Source organism: Rhincodon typus, chromosome 29, assembly GCF_021869965.1.
Source record: "Rhincodon typus isolate 14 chromosome 29, sRhiTyp1.1, whole genome shotgun sequence".
In the NCBI taxonomy this organism is placed as follows: Eukaryota; Metazoa; Chordata; class Chondrichthyes; order Orectolobiformes; family Rhincodontidae; genus Rhincodon; species Rhincodon typus.
In genome coordinates this window covers 15,021,800-15,042,221 of record NC_063360.1, presented here as the reverse complement: position 1 = coordinate 15,042,221, position 20,422 = coordinate 15,021,800, and the positions used below count along the sequence as shown (strand labels likewise).

Sequence of the window (20,422 nt, the reverse complement as noted above, 5' to 3'; positions counted from 1 at the left end):
TCATCAGATGAAGGGTCTAGGCCCGAAACGTCAGCCTCTCTGATTGAAGGTGAGTTGGTTAACCATGAGTTCGCCAATGTGTGGATGAGATGACTGACCTTGTTGCTTTGATGACTGATGATAACTGCCAGCTGAGAGTGTACACTATATCAATAAAGGGGTGGGGGTCAGCTTTAACCTGAGTCCATCTCAGCTCAAAAACTTCAAATCGTCCCCTGTATGGGTTTAATACTTTAATATTCAGTATTGCAGCAGGTACTGGTGAAGATGGCAATACAGCTGAGGCAATTAAGCTTGAAAGTTTGCTTTAACTTACTGGTTGTTAATGTGTGTTCTGTGGGGGTAGTGATGGTAGAGGCAAGGGTTCCTCTAAGTGGCTCATGGATTGCTCTGAAATACAAGTCACTGAACTGCAACTCACTGAACTGCAACACAGTGGCCAAGGCTGTATGAGAGAAGAGGTCAGAACCCTTCTCCTCACCACTCACATAATATCATTGCTATGATTCCAACTGATGCTATTACTGGACTAGTCAGAGCTCAGACTGAAATCTGGCTTATATTTTGCTCTTTGTTTTGGTTTTAATGAGGTGGTCTCTCACTGATTCAGAAGCATGCTTTGTTGCACATTTGGTTTTAACAATAAAACAGAAGTTCGTTACACAAAACACATGAAGATAAAATAGAATAAACCAATTTACATATAATACAAGTTGAAAGATTTTAAACACATGGTAAAATACAGTCCCAATATAATCCCAAAAGCACCCCTTTACAGTACTGACACCTGAAAGAATTCCCTTCTCTATCATATCTATAGGGTTTAATTCAACTGTGGTTTCAATTCCCACCCTTGAGAATCTAGTAGCCTCTTACCAGCGCCTTCATACAACTGAGCTTAGACTTTCTCAGCCTAACACAAACCCTTCAGGGTTTCAATCAAACACTTCTGGTGTGGAAATATCAAACTAAACTCCTTACGCTGATTTTCGGAGACAGTCTGGATTTTGAGCTGATAATTACTGGAAAGAAACCTGAAGACAGAAACCGGAAAATGCTGGAGGCACACAGCAGTTTAGAGAGTGCTGGAAGGAAATGATATAGGTTATGAAATTTGAATTATGTGACCCTTCATCAGACAGCAGATTAAAGGGGGCTTGGGAGGGTGGCTTGAGTTATAATAAAATTACTACAGCCAAAACATGATGGTCTGATTTCTCTCTTTACTGCTATGAACTGACCAGCTCTGTATATCTAACACTCACCAGGTCTTTGTTTTTCTGAAGATCAAACACAGGCATTTTAAAATTAATCCTACTGTTTTATCTATCACTCTGCCTCCGAGTTGGACGACAATGCCTCTGAATGTTGCTGTAATTAATGTTCGTCAGCAGAAAAGTAAACCTCAAAAGATCATCATTCCCTGATGCATTGAACACTGGATCCTACTATAACACTCTTAACCTCCATCATCTTGCATTGACACTTATACATCAGTTCTTCAATCCCATTAATAAACCCATGCTGTCCTATCTGTGCTGTATTGAAATAGCTTCAGTACTGCACCTCCTAACACAAGGGATGGTAAGGAGTTGAGAATGAAGAAGGGACTGTTGTGAGCAAAGTATTAGGCAATATCCCTTTGATGGCAGGTACTAAGGTATTCAGAAACAAGTGGCAGGCATGCACAAGCGATACTTGGAATGATGTAGGCATTGGGACACATGGCCCAGATGAGGAGATTGCTTACTGACCCCACAAATCACAGCTGCAGCCTTTGCTTGGCTGCCATGATCATTGTCCAATCAGCCCCTGTATATGTACAATCTAATAATCTAAATGCTTCAAATAGTTGGGGCAGAGACCATAATCAACAGCAATCCTGCAGCTAATATCCCACACAAAGGAGAATGATCACCAGCAGGAGCCCAGGCTGATTTCTCCATTCACTAGCCAGAGACAGTAAGTGCCTGTTACAGAATCCACACTGCTCTCCAGTATGTGATGGGCCCATGCTGGCGTTCAATCCTGGACTCAGTTGAACCTGGACTGTATGAGCTGGTACCAAGCAGACCAAGTAACTACTAAGCAAATACAAACCAACTTGAATAGAAGTCTTTTGGATGTCAGTAACTTTTTAATAAAATTCTCAGCCTAATTACAGCATTGGTGACCCATCATTCCTGAGATTTTGTGGATTCCTACCTGACATCACCCCCCTCCCCGGTTTGACAATAGGAGGGCATTTGTCAGAGAATGATCTGATCTGTGCTCAGTGATGATCAAACTAGTGTATAGTTGGTGCCTGAGCTTTGGTAACTAGCCACTGTCCAGTTCTGATCACACACTTTTTAGGAAGGATGTGAGGGTCCTTGACAGGGTGCAAAAGAGATTTAGCAGAATGGTTCCATGGATGAAGGATTTTAACTACAAAGTTAAGTTGGAGTAGCTGGACCTGTTCTGGGGCAAAGGAGGTCAGGGGAGATTTGATAGGGGTGCGCAAGATTACAACAGGCTTAGTAAAGACTGACAAAGACAAGCTGCTCCCACCAGCCATTGGTAAGGCTAGGGGTGCAGATTTGAAGTTTTCGACAGTGTGAGGTTACAGCTTTTTTGTACAGTGAATGACAATATCCCAGAATCTCACTGCCACGATAATAGTGGACGTGAAGATGTTGAATGATTTCAAAATGAAATTGGGTAGGCAGTTGATGGATATAAGTTTATGGAGTGGCTGAGACAGAGTTAGGATATTGGACTGATTGGATGGCTCAACAGAGAGCCAGATGGAATGGATGGGCTGAAAGGCCTCCTCCAGTGCTGTTATGATTTTAGCACTGAGTCAGTTCTTTAGGTGAATAATTACAGAAACAAGTCAGAGGTGTTAGCTGCAATGATTGAAAATTCAAGGTTTATGTCAGCAGTGGAGGATCTCCAAGGATTCTAAACTCTGCCACCCCTAGCCAATTTACAGCTTTACCTAGTCAGGAGTTTAAATTCTGAAGTGGACAGTAGCACCATGAACAATGTCCTTGGACCAAGAGCCCCCCTTCTTTTCATATGTAAATTCAGAGTTGCCCATGTTATTTATATGTATTTCATCAGAGCCTCCAGTCACCACTCAACTACAACCAATCACAGACATGGCCCTTTCCAACTAATTTCTTCCAAACCTGACATCTAAAACATAGTTTTAAAAGTCCACACTAAAAGTCCATCAAGTCATTACTTTGAGCATCTTTCCTTCTAAAGCTCAGCCCTTCACCTGGGTTTTCTTAATAATAAACATTTTCTTAAGGATTATTGACATGGATCCAACAGAAATTGCTTGAAATGCTCAGAGGAAGTGATGAAAGGTCAATTGGGCTGTATTTTTACCCTTGTTCCTTTCCCTCTCTCTCAGCAGATGCTCACTGACCCGTTTCCAGCGTCTTCTACTCTCACTGGATCACTGGTTCTGAATGTTTTGATTTGTAAACAGGGACACTGCCAGCAAGACTTTCCTGTGTAATACTTTTTTCCCTTGCCACAGCTTCCTGCACAATGGACAAGTCATTGCCAATTGATTGGGTTTATGATGACCTGCCGACAGGGTCCTGGCATCATATGGAATCTCTTTATTATTACAGCTTGCCTAGTATGACTCACAGTAAGGGAGGCGATGAATTGAGTGTTAGATGTGACCTATGACCCTTGATTTCTGAGCATGGAGTCTGGCTGTTGCATGCCACTTATGTCCGTCTGAGGTATTTGGTTGTATTTTCTTTAACCAATCCATCAATTTGTATCACTGCAAAATTCCAAATATTTACAAATATGCAATACATTTACACTCCCACAATTCTCTGCTTTTTTGCATTTGCCCATTGTCATCACTCCATTAGAGCCTATAGCTGCCTACAGAGCAGAATTAGGCCATTTGGCCCATATTCAGTAAGATCATGAGATCACCCTCACAAATCCTCTCTATCTTTCTCCCCTGTAAAACTTACCTATTTGACCAGGTCTTTGGCCACTTCCGGTAATAATGCATCATGTGACTCAATGTCAAATTCAGTATGACCATGCTCCTGTGAAGCATTTTGGGACATTTTGCTATGTTGCTATATAAATGCAGATTGATGTTGTTTTGAATATGGCAATGAATAAAGATCCTTTGACACTGTTATAGAGTCATAGGATTGTACAGCATGGAAATGGACACATCAGTCCAATTCGTCCATACTGACCAGATATCATAGAGTCATAGAGCATGGAAACATACCCTTCAGTCCAACTAGTCTATGCTGAACATAATCCCAAACTAAACCAGTCCCATCTGCCTGCTACTGGCCCATATCCCTCCAAACCTTTCCTACTCATGTATTTAACCAAATGGCTTTTAAACAATGTAATTGTACCAACATCCATCACTTCCTCAAGACGTTTATTCCACATGCGAACCACCCTCTGTGTGAAAAATTTGCCTCATGTTTTTTTTTAATCTCTCTCCTCTCACCTTAAAAATGTGCCCCTTAGTCTTGACATCCCCCATCCTAGAGAAAAGACAACTACCATTAACTCTATCCAGACCTCTCATTATTTTATAAATTTCTGTCAGATCACCTCTCAACCTTCTACGCTCCAGTGAAAAAAGTCCCAGCCTTTCTTTATAACTCAAATCTTCCATACCCGGCAACATCCTGGTAATCTCTTCTGAACCCTCTCCAACTTGATAATATCCATCCTAAATTAATCTAGTCTCATTTGCCATTGTTTAACACACATCCCTCGAAATCCTTCCTACTTATGTACCCATCCAGATGCCTTTTAAATGTTGTATTTGTACTCACCTCCACCACTTCCTCTGGGAGGTTATTCCATTCTCGCACCATCCTCTGCGTGAAAAAGTTGCCCCAAAGGTGCTTTTTAAATCCTTCCCCTCTCACCTTAAACCTTTGCCCTCTCATTCTGGACTCTCCCACTCTGGGAAAAGACCTTGGATATTCATCCTATCCATGCCCCTCATGATTTTATAAACTTCTATAAGGTTACCCCTCAGCTTCCAATGCTCCAGGGAAAATAGTCCCAAGCATATTCAGCCCTTCCCTATACCTCAAACCCACCAACCCTGGCAACATCCTTGTAAAGCTTTTCTGAACCCTTTCAAGTTTCACAGCATCTTTTCAATAGTGTGAGAACTGAACGCAGTATTCCAAAGTGGCCTAATTTCCTCCCTTTCATGAAAGCCTGCTACATTTTCTTTGCCTAACCTCTATGCAACTTAATATAATTCATCTTACTCTGAACACGAGGTCCAGAAATTATCTAGTCACACCAGCCAGTACTATGGAGAGCTGCCATCCTGATATTTCTCCATAAGTGGCACCAATTTCAAAGCTCTTGCTAATTGCTAATTCTTGGCTGTTCTCACAGGAATTGGGAATCAGATGGAAACCAGATTCTAACAAACCTGCTGGAATTTGCTGCTAAGCCACAATCAAAACTGAATGCCTGTAGTGGGGAGGACAATGATGAGTTGATAACTGTATCATCCGAAAGGGTTTTCTCTTCTCTCACTAAAAACTGCAGAGGAGAAAGCATTCAAAATACTCAGCACCTCAAATCTCATTTTAGTCAGTTACCATTTCACAACCTCAAAGTCTTAAATTTTCTGCAATTTAGCCTCATCCAAACAACACTTTACCAAGTCCGCATTGTTTCAAAATCTGAACATAGCACAGTAGAAGACCGTACACAAAATTGAATCCTTCAGAAAGTTTCCAAGTTTAGCTTTGCCTCCTGCTGGTTGATTTTGAAAAAGCATCAATGACATTGAAGCGCAGATACGATTTCTGCTCTAGTGATGTGGCTGAAAGCAGCATTAGTGGATAGCATCAGAAAGGTCACTTGCCTAGTGCAATTTTGATTCCTGTAAGATGTTTATGTAGAATCACTTTTAATCATAGTCATAGTCATACAAGCCTGGAAACATACCCTTCAGTCCAACCAGTCCATGCCGAATGTAATCCCAAACTAACCCAGTCTCACCTGCATGCCCCTGGTCCGTATCTCTCCAACCTTTCCTATTCATGGACTTATCTAAGTGTCTCTTAAACATTGTAACTTTGCCCACAATCACCACTTCCTCAGGAAGCTTATTCCATACATGAACCACCTTCTGTGTAAAAAAAAAATTGTCCCTCATTTCTTTTTTAAATCTCTCTCCTCTCACCTTAAAAATATATCCCCTTGTCTTGAAATCCCCCATCCCAGGGAAAAGACTTTCGAACAAAGAACAAAGAAAATTACAGTACAGGAACAGGCCCTTCGGCCCTCCAAGCCTACACTGACATGCTGCCCATCACAACTAAAACCCCCTAACCGGGGATCGTATCCCTCTATTCCCATCCTCTTCATGTATTTGTCAAGACACCCTTTAAAAGTCACTATAGTATCTGCTTCCACTACCTCCCCTGGCAGTGAGTTCCAGGCACCTACCACCCTCTGTGTAAAAAACTTGCCTCGTACATCACCTTTAAACCTTGCCCCTCACACCTTATACCCATGGCTCCTGGTAACTTACTCTTCCACCCTGGGAAAAAGCTTCTGTCTGTCCAGTCTGTCCATGCCCTTCATAATCTTGTAGACCTCTATCAGGTCCCCCCTCAACCTCCGTTGTTCCAGTGAGAACAATAGCTAATGCCCTCCATACCAGGCAACATCCTGGTAAATCTTTTCTGTACCCTCTCCAAAGCCATCATATCCTTCTGGTAGTGTGATGACCAGAATTGAACACAAACGTCCAAATGCAGCCTAACTAAGGTTCTATAAAGTTGCAACATTACCTGCCAATTTTTAAACTCAGTGCCCCGGCCAATGAAGGCAAGCATGTTGCATGTCTTGTTGACTACATTCTCGACCTGCATTGCCACTTTCAGTGACCTGTGTACCTGTACACCCAGATCCTTCTGCCTATCAGTACACTTAAGGGTTCTGCCATTTACAGTATATTTTCCACCTGGATTAGACCTTCCAAAATGCATTACCTCACATTTTTCCAGATTAAACTCCATCTGCCCAAGTCATCAACCGATCTATATCCTGCTGTATCCTTTGACAGCCTTCATCTCTATCCACAATTCCACCAACCTTTGTGTCATCCGCAAACATACTAATCAGACCAGTTACATTCTCCTCCAAATCATTTATATATATTACAAACAGCAAAGGTCCCAACACTGATCCCTGAGGAACGCCACTAGTCACAGCCCTCCATTCAGAAACACACCCTTCCACAGCTACCCTCTGTCTTCTATGACTGAGCCAGTTTTTTATCCATCTTGCAAGCTCACCTCTGACCTTGTGCGACTTTACCTTCTGTATCGGCCTGCCATGAAGGACCTTGTCAAAGGCCTTACTGAAGTCCATGTAGACGACATCCACTGCCCTACCCTCATTGATCATCTTCATCACTTCCTCAAAAAACTCAACCAAGTTAGTGAGACCCGACCTCCCCTTCACAAAACCATGTTGCCCCTTGCTAATACGCCCATTGGTTTCCAGGTGGGAGTAAATCCTGTCTTGAAGAATCCTCTGCAATGGTTTCCATACCACTGATGTAAGGCTTACTGGCCTGTAATTAGCTGGATTATCCTTGCCACCCTTCTTAAACAAAGGAACAACATTGGCTATTCTCCAATCCTATGGGACCTCCCCTTTAGCCAGTGAGGATACAAAGATTTCCCTCAAAACCCCAACTATTTCTTCCCTTGCTTCTCTCAGTATTCTGGGGTATATCCCATCAGGCCCTGGGGACTTGTCTACCTTAATGTTTTTTCAAGACCCCCAACACCTCCTCCCTTTTGATCTCAACATGACCCAAACTATATACACATCCTTCCCCAAGACTTATCATCCACCAAGTCCTTCTCTATGGTGAATACTGATGCAAAGTACTCATTTAATACCTCGCCTAGTTCCTCTGGCTCCGCACATAAATTCCCTTCCCTGTCATTGAGTGGGCCAACGCTCTGCCTGGCTACCCTCCTACTCTTTATATATGTATAAAAAGCCTTAGGAGTTTCCTTAATCCTGTTAGCCAATGACTTTTCATGACTCCTTTTAGCCTTCCTGACTCCTTGCTTAAGTTTCTTTCGACTTTTCTTGTATTCCACCCTTGCATCGTATGTTCCCAGCCTTGATAAATGCTTCTTTTTTCTTTTTGATTAGTCTCACAATATCTCTCGTTATCCAAGGTTCCCTAAACTTGCCATACTTATCCTTCATCCTTAAAGGAACTTGCCGGTCCTGAGTTCCCAGCAACTTACATTTGAAAGCCTCCCACATACAATATGTTGATTTGCCCTCAAACATCTGCCTCCAATCTACATTCTTCAGTTCCTGCCTAATATTGTTGTAATTAGCCTCCCCCCAATTTAGCACCTTCACCTGACAACTACACCTATCATTATCCATCAGTAACTTAAAGCTTACTGAATTGTGATCACTGTTCCCGAGCTGCTACCCTACTGAGACGCCCCAATACTAGGTCCAGTACGGCCTCTTTCCTAGTTGGACTATCTACATTTTGTTTCAAGAAGCCCTCCTGGATGCTCCTTACAAACTCTGCCCCATCCGAGCCCCGAGCACTAAGTGAGCTAAGCACTAAGCTATTCACCTTATCTTTCCAACTCCTATACTCAAAGGACTGAGCAATGAAGGCAAGCATACTAAATGTCTTTTTCATCACCCTATCTATATGTGACGCAATCTAACTGTCATGTACAAATCAAAGACTGGGAAATAAACTCTATGAATCACACTTACAGGCTGTGATATTCAGAGACAGAATGAACCCCACTGTCACCTCCAAAAACTGAAAGCAATAATCCCTCCTTACTGAAACATTCTTAGGACATGTACAGCATGGGGTTGAACACAGAGTAAAGCTCCCTCGACACTGTTCCCATCAAACAGTCCCAAGGCAGGAACAGCACTGAGTTAAATACAAAGTGAATCTTCCTCCACATTATTTTCATCTCACTCTCCCAGTATTTCTATAGAAAATATTTATTTCATCTTTAACTTTTCCTTCTCTTTCAACCTCAATCTTTAATCAGAATCACAACACATGAACGCCATCCAGCCCATTTTGCCTTCCAGCTTTTTGAAATAGCTATCAGTCTCCTATTTCCCCAATGCCCCACAACTTTTTTCCCTTTTTCATGCATCTATCCAAATCATTTTTTAAAGTTACTATTGAACTTACTTCCGCCACACTAAGGCCAGTGCAATCCAGGCACAGAAACCGATGCAAAGAAGTACCAAGCAAATTTCATTGAAAGACTTGATTGTTTCAATGAAGGGAACCTGGGTATTTCAACAGCAATGAAAAGCAGTAGAGCCCTGGGGCAGCTTGGATTGTGGATATCACTTTTCATGTTTGTTGTTGCTCATCTTCTCCAAAAGGGGGCAGAATTACACCAATAAACATTGCAAGGCATGGGAGCACCTCACCTGGATTTTTTCACAGGCCAGAGAACTGTCACACAGTATGGATGGGCTCAATGCATGCTTCACTTTTACACTTGTAATTTTAACATGTAGATTGATTCATATGAATGAGGCAAAATAATCTTTGTTAATAATTAGGGCCTGTTACCATTTCTTGAATTATAGTCATAGAAATAAAAGTTTTATTGGTTTTACAGCTTTTAATCGGATAATGATACATAGTGACTGCAGAATTATCTACCCCAGTGACCACGGTGAGCTAGATTTTAGCTGAAAATTGGTTCAGAGTTATTTCAAATTTCAGAATTGAACAAAAAAGGCAGCCAGTGAATGGGAAACAGGAGAGCCTCAGAGTTAACGGACAAAGACTGAATAATAACTGGGTGTTTGCAGTTATCTGGAGCTTTGCTGTAATTTATGTATTATGTAAAACTGAGCTGTTACAGAGATTGAAAGTTTAGACAATGTTTTGCATCTGATGGTCCTTTCCAATGAATATCCCAGAGACATGGTTCTTCAGTCTCTCACTCTCTCTGTGCAGTTTTCCATGGTCTTTCACTGTCTCTGCATGTAGTTCTCACAATCTCTCTGAGTTCCCCAGACTCTGTATTCTATTCTCCTGTCTCAGAGGTAGGTGATGGCCTAGTGGTATTATTGCTGGACTTTAATCCAGCAACCCAGGTAATGTTCTGGCAGACCAGGTTCAAGTCCTGCCATGGCAGATGGTGGAATTTGAATTAATAAAAATCTGGAATTAAGATTCTTGTGCTGATCATGAATCCATTGCCAATTGTTGGGGAAAAACCCATCAGGTTCACTAATGCCCTTTAGGGAACAAAACTACCATCCTTAGGTAGCCTGGCCTACATGTGACTCCAGATCCACAACAAAGTGTTTGACTCTTGACTGCCCTCTGGGTGATTAGGGATGGGCAATAAATGCTGCCAAGCCAGCAATGCCCATATCCAATGAATAAAGAAAGGTCATGTTTGCCATAATTTATAGTAGGGAGGGTGACAGAGTGAATACAATAGGATGCTTCCCCAGGTTGGTGAGTTGGGAACTAAGGAATATCTGATGAAGGGATAAAACTGATCTGAGGAAGAATGTCTTCACTTCACTCATTAGTCAAAGAAACAACCAGTTGCCCTGTTCACTCAGATGGCCTGCTCCTCAAACAAAAAGAATCAAAATGGCAGCAGAGTAACAGGGTTGAGCCCAGGGCTGGTCCACTCCTGCTTGCTTTCTTTCTCTTCTTCTTTTTACTTTGGCTCTTTTTCTTTCATTTTTTTCTTTGTTTTCTTTTCGTTAAGGCCTGGAGAGTAGTGGGTGAAGGAGGAGGCCCCTCTGGTGATAGCGACAGCTGGATGATTCACCCCAGCCACCAGAGTTCTTTCAGTTTCAGTGAGATATTGGTTATAGGCTGTTAACTCAACAGGGAACACAGGAACTCAACAGGAAACTCAAAGTTTCCCAGATCTGTTTGTATTGGTTAATAATACTCTCCAGACACCATGTGATCATGTACGGGACTTCTGAATTGTCAACGTGCTGGTACACACCAATGTGTCCATTCAGTAAGTTAAAGCAATCAGTTCCTTGCGGCCTAGTGGGGTTTCTGCAGAACTGAAAGAGAAAGTGTGAAGAAACAATCAGCTGCAGAGAATATGTTCGATTTGAGAGTTCAGCCTCTCAGAACAGCTTGACCTGCAAGTCCTTCTTCTGAACTGTGTCTCTCACAGAGGTCAGCTGTAGCAAGCTGAGCATGTGCAATCTACAGAAATTCCCAGCATGTCAGTTGCACATGGTCATGAATTACTCAAATATTTCTCCTCGCACTCCAGCTCAGTTTATCTTTTAAAACGTGTTGTAGGAAATGTAAGAAATAAATTTTGGCAAGGTAAGTTTATATTGAGTATTTTTCGCTTGCATGCATGTGCGAGAGAAAGACCAAGGTTCCCTTTCTACACCAACTCCACAGGGAAACTGATCCACAGCTCATGACCCATGTGTTTGAACATAAATATTATACTATGACTTCTTCTCAGTCTAAAGTCCCATTTCGTTTCTATTCACGTGTTATTGAAAATGATTTGAACCTCCAAACTGGCTGCACTCTGTTTTGTAGAATTCCCTTGCCAAATGCCTTCTCCCAATTCCTTTTAAAAATCTTGTCAAGACCTACTTCTAATGTTGATGTGCTAAGCCTCTCTCTCTCTCTCTCATTCAATGTTAGCCTTCCATCTGCTTGTGTGAAGGTTCGGGGACAATTGTCTGATGTTAAAGGTTTCATCATTGGTTGTACGGGCGTAAATGAGCTGAGAAACATGTAAAGACAGAACACCAAACACAGTAATCTGCATCCAGCTGAGTAGGTAACATGTACTTTAGGAGATGTGAAACTCAGATAAGACGATAACCTGTAAGGCAATCTTGGAGCTTGCATTAACAAACCGAAAGAATTGCGGATGTTGGAAATCAGAAACAAAAACAGAAATTGCTGGAAAAGCTCAGCAGGTCTTGGAGCTTGCATGCTGGATTCAAATGCAGGGGGAGAAACAACACTGGACAGACTCAGATGCAGATGTATTTGTTATCAAGCAATTTTGACATTTGGGGGAACAGACTTAAGTGTTTTCAGCACAAAGCCAATGGCATCACCCCATCTCTGACTTCTACTTGCAAAAGGTTATGTAAACAGAGAATTGGCTTATTGTCACTCATGAGACCACATCAACTCAGTTTGTAAACTCTTTTTTTTTGCTGAACATCCATTCGTCAAAGCAACGGGAGAGTCTGTCAGCCCAGAGAGACAGACAAATAGCAAAGAATTTCAGGAAATAAAAATAAATCCTCCCAGATATTCTAGCAGAATGTCGTGGCAAGGCTCACATGTCAAGTGTAAGTGAAGAAACTTTTAACACATTCCACCAGATATATAAATACATTTTCTATTCTTACACGAGATAACTATTCACAAAATGAATAGTAAACAGTTAGTAATATCGTTCCAAGGAGTGTCACTCTGTACAGTTATAGGGTTCTTGGCCTGCTTCCAAAATATATTTCCCATCCCCTCGGGTGATTATAAATGAGTCATAACGTAAAGGTGTGGGATCTTGCGGTTAATAAATGGTTGCAGGTTGTGCTCAAGAGCTTCATAGTTCCGCTCGAGTTCCCGCTGATACTCGAGCTGCTCGGACGTGATCAAGCTTTTGTTTTTCTTCAAGGCGTCTTCACATCTACAATAGAGCAAAGAGAGAGAGGTTACTCACCGACATCTACACCATTACAGTCAAGATGTGTACAACACCTTCTTACAAACAGAAAAGGGGATGAATGATTAGTTAGTTAGTCTGTGTGTTGAGGGTCTAATAGATTGTCCTTTTGCATGCAGATAAAAAGTAAAATACTGCTGTTGCTGGAAAAGCAACACTTAACGATAACCCTGGAAGCGCCTGGCAGGTCAGCAACACAGCCTTTGTGAGAGTGGGGGTACAGGTTTGGAGAAGAGAGGGCAAGGGGTGCAGTACATGTGGTTGAGGGAGAAAAGTTTACTGCAGATCATTTTCATGACCTCCTTCAGATCTGAGAGATAATTTGATGGGACACAGACAGGATCAGAAAATGGGAGGGTGGGTTAACTGTGCACAACAAAGGGACAGCAAGACTAAGTGTAGTATTTGCTGCATTACCAAACAGATCCCATCATTGAGTAGTACAACCCAGCAGCTGAAGTTCTATATCATCTTTCGTGACTTTAGAACGTTCCAAAGTACTCATGAATTATAAAGTACTGTTAATGGAAACATGAAAAATTTATAGAATAAAAGATGGCCATAGACAAATTATAGGGAGATATTCAGTCTAAGGAAGGGTTACTGTTCTGAGGAAGGGTCACTGGATCTGAAACATTAACTCTGACTTCTCTCCACAGATACTGCCAGACCAGCTGTGCTTTTCCAGCAATTTCTGTTTTTGCATCCAATTGAATGCTTCTTCTTGTGGGGGAGACTCGAATGAGGGACTCAGGTTAAGATTTAGAAGTTTCCCTTTTAGAACGGAGATTCAGAGAATTTTTGACGCTCAAAGACTTGTTAGTTTGCGTTGTTTTCTTCCTTTGTGGAGGCGGGGACATTGAATTTATTCAAAGCTCAGTTCAATTTTCAATCAACAAGGTAGTCGAGGGTAAGGGGAGGGGAGGGGGAGATGGAGAAAGGAAGTTAGAATTGAGACTACAACCAGATCAGCTACTATCTTATCAAATAGTTGAACGACTTGAATGGCTTACTACAACTCCTAAATCCTATTTCCTAATCCCACTTTCAAATTCTTACTCAATACAGTCCTACAGGTTTCGTCACTTCATTATTTTCACACAATGAGGGGGTCTGCCCCTACCAGCATTTGAAACAGTGAATTCCAGACCTCCACTGCACTTTGTGTGAAACTAATTACTCCTCAGGTCTCCTCTAATCCTGCTGCCAATGCAAATTATTTTAAATCTATGTCCCTAATTACTGATTTCACTGAAGGGAAATAGCTCACTGTATCATACATCTCTATTAAATCTCCCATCAGCCTCCTGAGCTGTAAATAAAACAACTCCAACTTAACCTGTTTCTCCTCACAGTAAGATTCCCTGTTCTTGCCAACATGCTCATCAATCTTTTGAAATCAATGTTCTCTGTAGGGAAATGCAGTTGCTAATTTGTACATGATGATGAAGGAAATATCCAGATAATATGTGGTTCCTCTGAGGTTGTTTGAGGGATACAAGGAAAGCTCCTGTGCTGACTTTCAAATAGAATCGTGTTGGCCCATCTGAGACGGTACATTGTGTTTTTTTCATTCATCCATGGATATAGGCATCACTAGTGGAGCCAGCATTTATTGCCCATCCCTAATTGCCCATACAGCAGTAAGAGTTAACCACATTGCTGTGGGTCTCGAGTCACATGTAGGTCAGACCAGACAAGGATGGCAGATTTCCTTCCCTAAAGGACACTAGTGAGTTCGATAGGATTTTATAATAATTGAGAGTAGTGACCATTAGGCTATCCTTTTATTGAATTCAAATTTCACTGTCTGCCATGTAGGATTGAAACACAGAACATTTGTTGCTAGTTAGACTATTGGTAGATTGCTGGCCCATTGACATTACCAGTACAAAACTAGTTTCCCTTGTAGATGTTACACAGTGCCATTATTGTGCATCAGTGATTAAGGCAGTGGATGTTAAAGGTGGTGGATATGGTACCAATTGAGTGGCTGCTGTGTCTTAGATGGCGTTGTTACGAAGTTGTGTAGAGTAATCATGAATTGGAAGGCAGGAAGCTAGAATTTGTAAAAGAATGATAAATGAGAACAGTACATGCTCCCTTTAAGAGATAAATTGCTTTTCTAAGCTTAAGAGATTTATACAGAAAATGGGTCTGTAAGCAGCTGCAGATTACAGCCAGTTCTAAAAATGGAGACATGTATCCATTGGCTGTGTGATTAGAAACATTAGGCTTGTTTTGATGTTTGACAACTAGCTTGAATCAATTAATTTAAACCAAGCACTGAGCGATTGAAAGCCAATTGAATTTAAATCTGATGGTGTTGGCAACCGGGGTCCAATCCTAGTGTAAAAAATGGACGGGTCATCAAGGGTATAAAAAAAGAGGGCATTTGGAAAAAATGGCAGAGGCAACTGCCATCTGAAGGGGCGAGAGCAAAACCGCTATCTGAGGAATAAATACCTAGCTCTCACAAGAAATGACTAACATCTCTAAAAAAGCACCATAAAAGGTACCACAGCACTTCTAGCTAAGAGTCCTCACAGAAGAAATTACAGAAAAAAAACATTCCTGACAGCAGGATCAGCAGAAGAAAGGCTGGAGACAGTGGAGAAGGAAAAGCATTCTGGAAGACACATTCTTTGTGAACTTTGAGAGACTAAGTTTTAATTTATTGATTTCTTATTGCTTGGATTTATATAAGTGGGACCTGTGTTTATTGGAACAGCATGCCAGTAGAATTTAGTTCAGTTAGGGAATAGTTAGTAGTTGGGGGAATTGTTTGATTTGTTTGTAATTCTGTTAATTTATTCACTGTTAGGGTTAAATAAATAAATTGTTACTTATAAAGTGAGTATCAGGGATTCCTAGCATTTAAATCTTTTAACAGATTATGAGGGGCAAAGGCAAGCTTTTCTGGGTGTTTTGTGTTTAATTATCAGAAGGGAACCTCTACTCCCACCATAGCAGATTGGGGTTGGTGTTTCGGTTTAATTATCAGAGGGATTTGACCTTTAACCTCCCTTTCATAAGCGTGTTGAGCTTTTTGAGTGCTGGTGGAGCTGTACTTGTCTAGGTAAGTGGACAGTACTACTTCACACTCCTGACTTGTGCCTCATAGACAGTGGCTAGGAGACAAGAGGTAAGTTACATTTGTGATGATATTATGATTTTAAGAGGTGCATATTGTTCTGTTTGTTTTGAAGAAAGTTTGGGACAGAGGTATCAAGCAGTCTGCTCCAAAGGCAACAAAGTAAACAGCTTGTGAGGCCTTGGGGCTTGTTTTTAAAGTTGGAACAATAAAAGCAGCCTGAATGGGTGGGGTCAAGCTCCCACAGACCCAGATTTTTTTAAGTTTTAGATTTCAGTAGCAGTTGCTGGGCTCTTAAAGCTGGATGTGGAAGCTCTTATTCCTCTCTCTGTTAGAGCTAAAAGCTAGGGTGCTCTTCCTGCTGCTAGAATTGCATGTGAGACCATCTATTTTACTGAATTTGCCTTTGCCAAGGGTGTGTTTATGGGATCTTACTATATTGGAATAGTTAATTAGTAGTAGCTAATGTATATAATATTTTGTTAAGCATTTCAATGGAGTTACAGTTAAGCCAATTCTTTTATTTCTATTTTGTCTGTATTTTAATTATAGTGTATGAATAAACTGTGTTTTGTTTCAAGCCTGGTAGTTTGACCAAACGAATTGCATCCAGGAATCAACGTCTTACACTTACCTCTAAAATTAGAAAAAGTTCTTAATATATTTTGATGGGGTTTGGTCTGGTCCATAAACACATGCCACAAAATTTCTAGCCTCTGATCTTCTCTAGTAGCCACAATATTTACATGATTGATCCAGTTCAGTTTCTGGTCACAGTGTTGGCAGTGGAGGCTTCAGTGATGGTAATTTCCTTGAATTGTTAGATTCTCTTTTATCAGAGATGGTCATTGCCCAGCATTCGTATGGCATGAATGTTATTTGCCACTTTTCAGCCCAAGTCTAGATATTGTCCAGGTCTTGCTCTATTTGGACATGAATTGCTTCAGTACCTGAAGAGTCACAAATAGTGCAGAACACTGTACAATCATCGGTGAATATCCCACTTCTGACATTTTGATGGAGGGAAGATAATTGATAAAGCAGCTGAAGATGGTTGGGCCTAGGGCACAATGCCGAGGAACTTCAGGGCTGTGATGACTGACCTCCAACAACTGCAAACATCTTCATTTGCACTATGTGTGACTCCAACAGGGAGAGATTTTTCTCCCCCAATTCCCACTGATTCCAGTTTTTCTACAGCTCCTTGATGCCATACCTAGTCGAATGCTGGCCTGATGTCAAAGGCAGTCACTTTTATCTGACCTCTGGAGTCTGTTGCCTTTGTTTCAACCAAGGCTACAAAGGGGTCAGAATCCAAGTAGCCCTGGCAGAACTCAAACTATCAATAAGTAAGTGCAATGTCAATGACCCATTCTATTATTTTGCTGAATATTGAGACTGGACTGATAGTGTGGTAGTTGGCTGGGTTGAATTTATCCTGCTTTTTGTACACAGGACACACCTGAGTAATCTTTCACATTGTTGGGTAGATGCCAGTGTTGTAGCTGTACCGGAATAGCTTGGCTATGGGTTGCAGCTAGTTCTGGAGCATAAGTCATCAGTACCATTTCTAGAATGTTGTCAGGGCCATATTTTTGCAGAATGCAGTGCCTTTGGCCTTTTCTTAACATCACATGGAGTGAATCAAACTGGTTGAAGCCTGGCATCTGTGATGCTGGGGACTTAGCGGAGGAGCTGAAGATTGTTACAAATGCTTCCACCTTATCATTGACACTGATGTACTGGGCTCCCCCATTGTTAATGGGAATGTTTGTGGAAACTCCACTTCCTGCTCAGTTGTCTACCACCAGTTATGGCAATAAATTGTATTAAACAGTACACGTATCATGGGCTGAATGGACCCCTTCTAGGCTGTGACAATTCTGATTCTCTGCCTGGATGCGGCAGGACTTCAGAGCTTCGTTATGATCCATGGGTTTTGAGATTGTTTATCCTTCTCTATTGCATGCTCCATATGCTGTTTGGCATGCCCATCCCAATTGTCATCCCAGCCACTGCCACTGCCACTCATGCTTTCAGCACCTAGTGCCTAAGCTATGGATTCCCACTCTGAAACTTCTCTACTTTTCACTTTTAAGATTTAAAGCCTACCTTGTTGACCAAACATTTTGACCAAGTCACTTGTTGTCATGTCTCTGGATGTGGCAACTGAGAAATAATTTGAGGTGGAATTTATTATCATGAAGGTACTATATAATGTAAGTTTTTGTTGTTGGTTTAACATAGACGTGGAGCTGTACAGCACAGAAAGAGGCTACTTTGGCCTATCATGTCCATTTCGGTCATCAAGCTCCTATCTACTCTAATCCCATGTCATCTCCAAAGGTGCAGCACCCCCTCAGCCTGGTTTACATGATCAAGGATCTACAATGGCCCTTGAACCTACAATCCTCTGACCCAAATGTGAGGGCACTGCCAACCAGACCAAGGCTAACTATGAAAGACGCTACATCAGTGAATGGAAAGTGAATAACTGTGGGAGAGGGAGGCTGAGAAAACTGAAAGCAATGGAAAGCCTAGAGATCAGGTTTGGAATTAACGAGTAAGGTACTTGATAAGTACAGCACCTTCTAAATCTGCGACCTCTACCATCTTGAAGGATAATGTGCAGCAGTTGCATGGGAATATCACCACCTCCGAGTTCCTCTCCAAGCCACTCCCTCGTGATCTGGAACTATACTGTCAATTCCTTCACTATCACTCAGTTAAAATCCTGGAACTCCTTCTCCAACAGCAGAGTGAAAGCTCCTATACTACACAGACTACAATGTTCAAGAAGGCAGCTCACCATCATCTTCTGTAAGGAAATTAGGGATGGGCAATAAATGCTGACACAGCCAGTGATGCCCACATCCCATGAATGAATATAAAGAAGAGTTACCCAAACTCTATGATAAGCTAGCAGTGTTCCAGGAACATCTGAGTCATATTCTACAAAAAGCAAAGCATAGTTTTGGTCCTGTTAAACTAGAAACAAATTCTTACCGTTTCAGAAAGTCCTTGAAACAGATTCGGAGTTTGTTGTGGTGTCTGAAAAGTTTTGGATCGTCAGGAATTTCAGACAAAAATACTTGAGCCACTTCCATGGGACCCTGCAAAAAAGCCAACAGCACATTAGCATTTAGTACCTGCTGTGTGTTATACCTTGGTCCATCCAGGGAACCACACCGTCTTTTCCTTGGGCTGCTTAGCTTGTTGTAGTCTGGCTCAGTCCCCTTAATGCACCTTCAATTTGCAGTTTATAAGTAAACTAGAATGTGCACATCAGACAGCTGCAAAATGCTGAGCCATGCCACAAGTAGTAATGTAAATAGAAACACAACTTGGTAGCAGAGTAGGGGTACAGTGGACCCAAACTACATTCCATCTTAAAGAATACCTTAGTCCCACTTTCCCACAAACTCATCATTACAGGAAACGTGACTGTAGGTACCTATACATAAAGATTGTAAGATGATATGGATTATAATAAGGGATTTCTTATATTCCCATCAGCCCCACCCTGATCGATGCACACACCTGATTGACAGTGGTGCCCACAGAGCCCTGCAGCACCATCTGTAACAGCTTCATGTTGGGCGGGTTTACACTCGTCGCCTGTGCCAGCTCTTGTGTCTTCTTTTGCATGTCCTCAATCACAGCTTCAATTGGTCTCAGGCTAATCTACAAAACATGGATTATTGACTGGAATTGAGTTGAGCAGTGGCGCAGAGAGAGAGAGAGAGAGAGAGTTTGAGTTCAGAGTTGACAATCTGACAGAAAAATCAGCTGAATGACCCCAAACAGTTGTTTGTATTTAGATCCCCAATCTGCCACCCTTGCCCCAACTGTGTGGGAGACCAGGTGACTCCAGCATTAGCAATGCTGGCTCTACATAATTGTGGAAGCTTACGAGCCCAATCTCTCAATGAGCACAAATCCCATCAAGCAACATCCTAATAAACAGGATATTCTGGTTAATGTGATGTAAAGCTCACTGGTTATGGTAGTTTTAGTTGCAATCTCGTTAGTTTTAATTATGTAAACTCCAGCAGGATTTCTGAAGATACCTTTTTTGGCTGTTGCAAACTTTGGCTGGAAAACGGATTGTGTTGTATCCTGTGAATGCATTAAAATCTTCTGGCCACTTATATCTTCTATCTAAAGCCTTACTTTGCATTGTTTTGCTTTATCCACACTTCTGAGCTAATTATTTCCATTATCAATTCCAAAGACCACATTTATAATTTATGTAAACATGTCATATTGTAAGTACACCTCTGTGGCATCACAGCCTCATAGCTTCTGCAAGATGGAGATCACTTTGCTCCAATCAACTTTACTCTTGTTTCCCCAATTTGCTCTTGAAACATATGCACCATTGAAAGCATACTGTCTGGGTGCATAATGGCCATGTATGACAACTGCTTTGCCCAGGACTGTAAGAAACTACAGAAGGTGGTGTGCACAGCCCAGGTCATCACGGAAGCCAATCTCCCATCCATGGACTCCATTTACACAGCCCGTTGCTGCAGAAAGACGGCCAACATCAAAG

The 20,422-nt window shown here is 41.6% G+C and overlaps 1 protein-coding gene across 1 annotated transcript in view; it reads right to left on the bottom strand.

The window, feature by feature from the left end:
* Positions 1-11,515: 11,515 nt before the first annotated feature.
* Positions 11,516-20,422, bottom strand: part of LOC109933116 (dedicator of cytokinesis protein 7-like) — a 185,117-nt gene continuing 176,210 nt past the window's right edge. The window contains exons 44-46 of the mRNA XM_048613977.1: positions 19,408-19,551; positions 18,874-18,980; positions 11,516-12,737 (exon numbers count right to left, since the gene is read on the bottom strand). Of these exons, the coding sequence (XP_048469934.1) occupies positions 12,581-12,737; positions 18,874-18,980; positions 19,408-19,551 (408 nt within the window). The 3' untranslated portion in view covers positions 11,516-12,580. The remainder of the gene's footprint in view (positions 12,738-18,873; positions 18,981-19,407; positions 19,552-20,422) is intronic.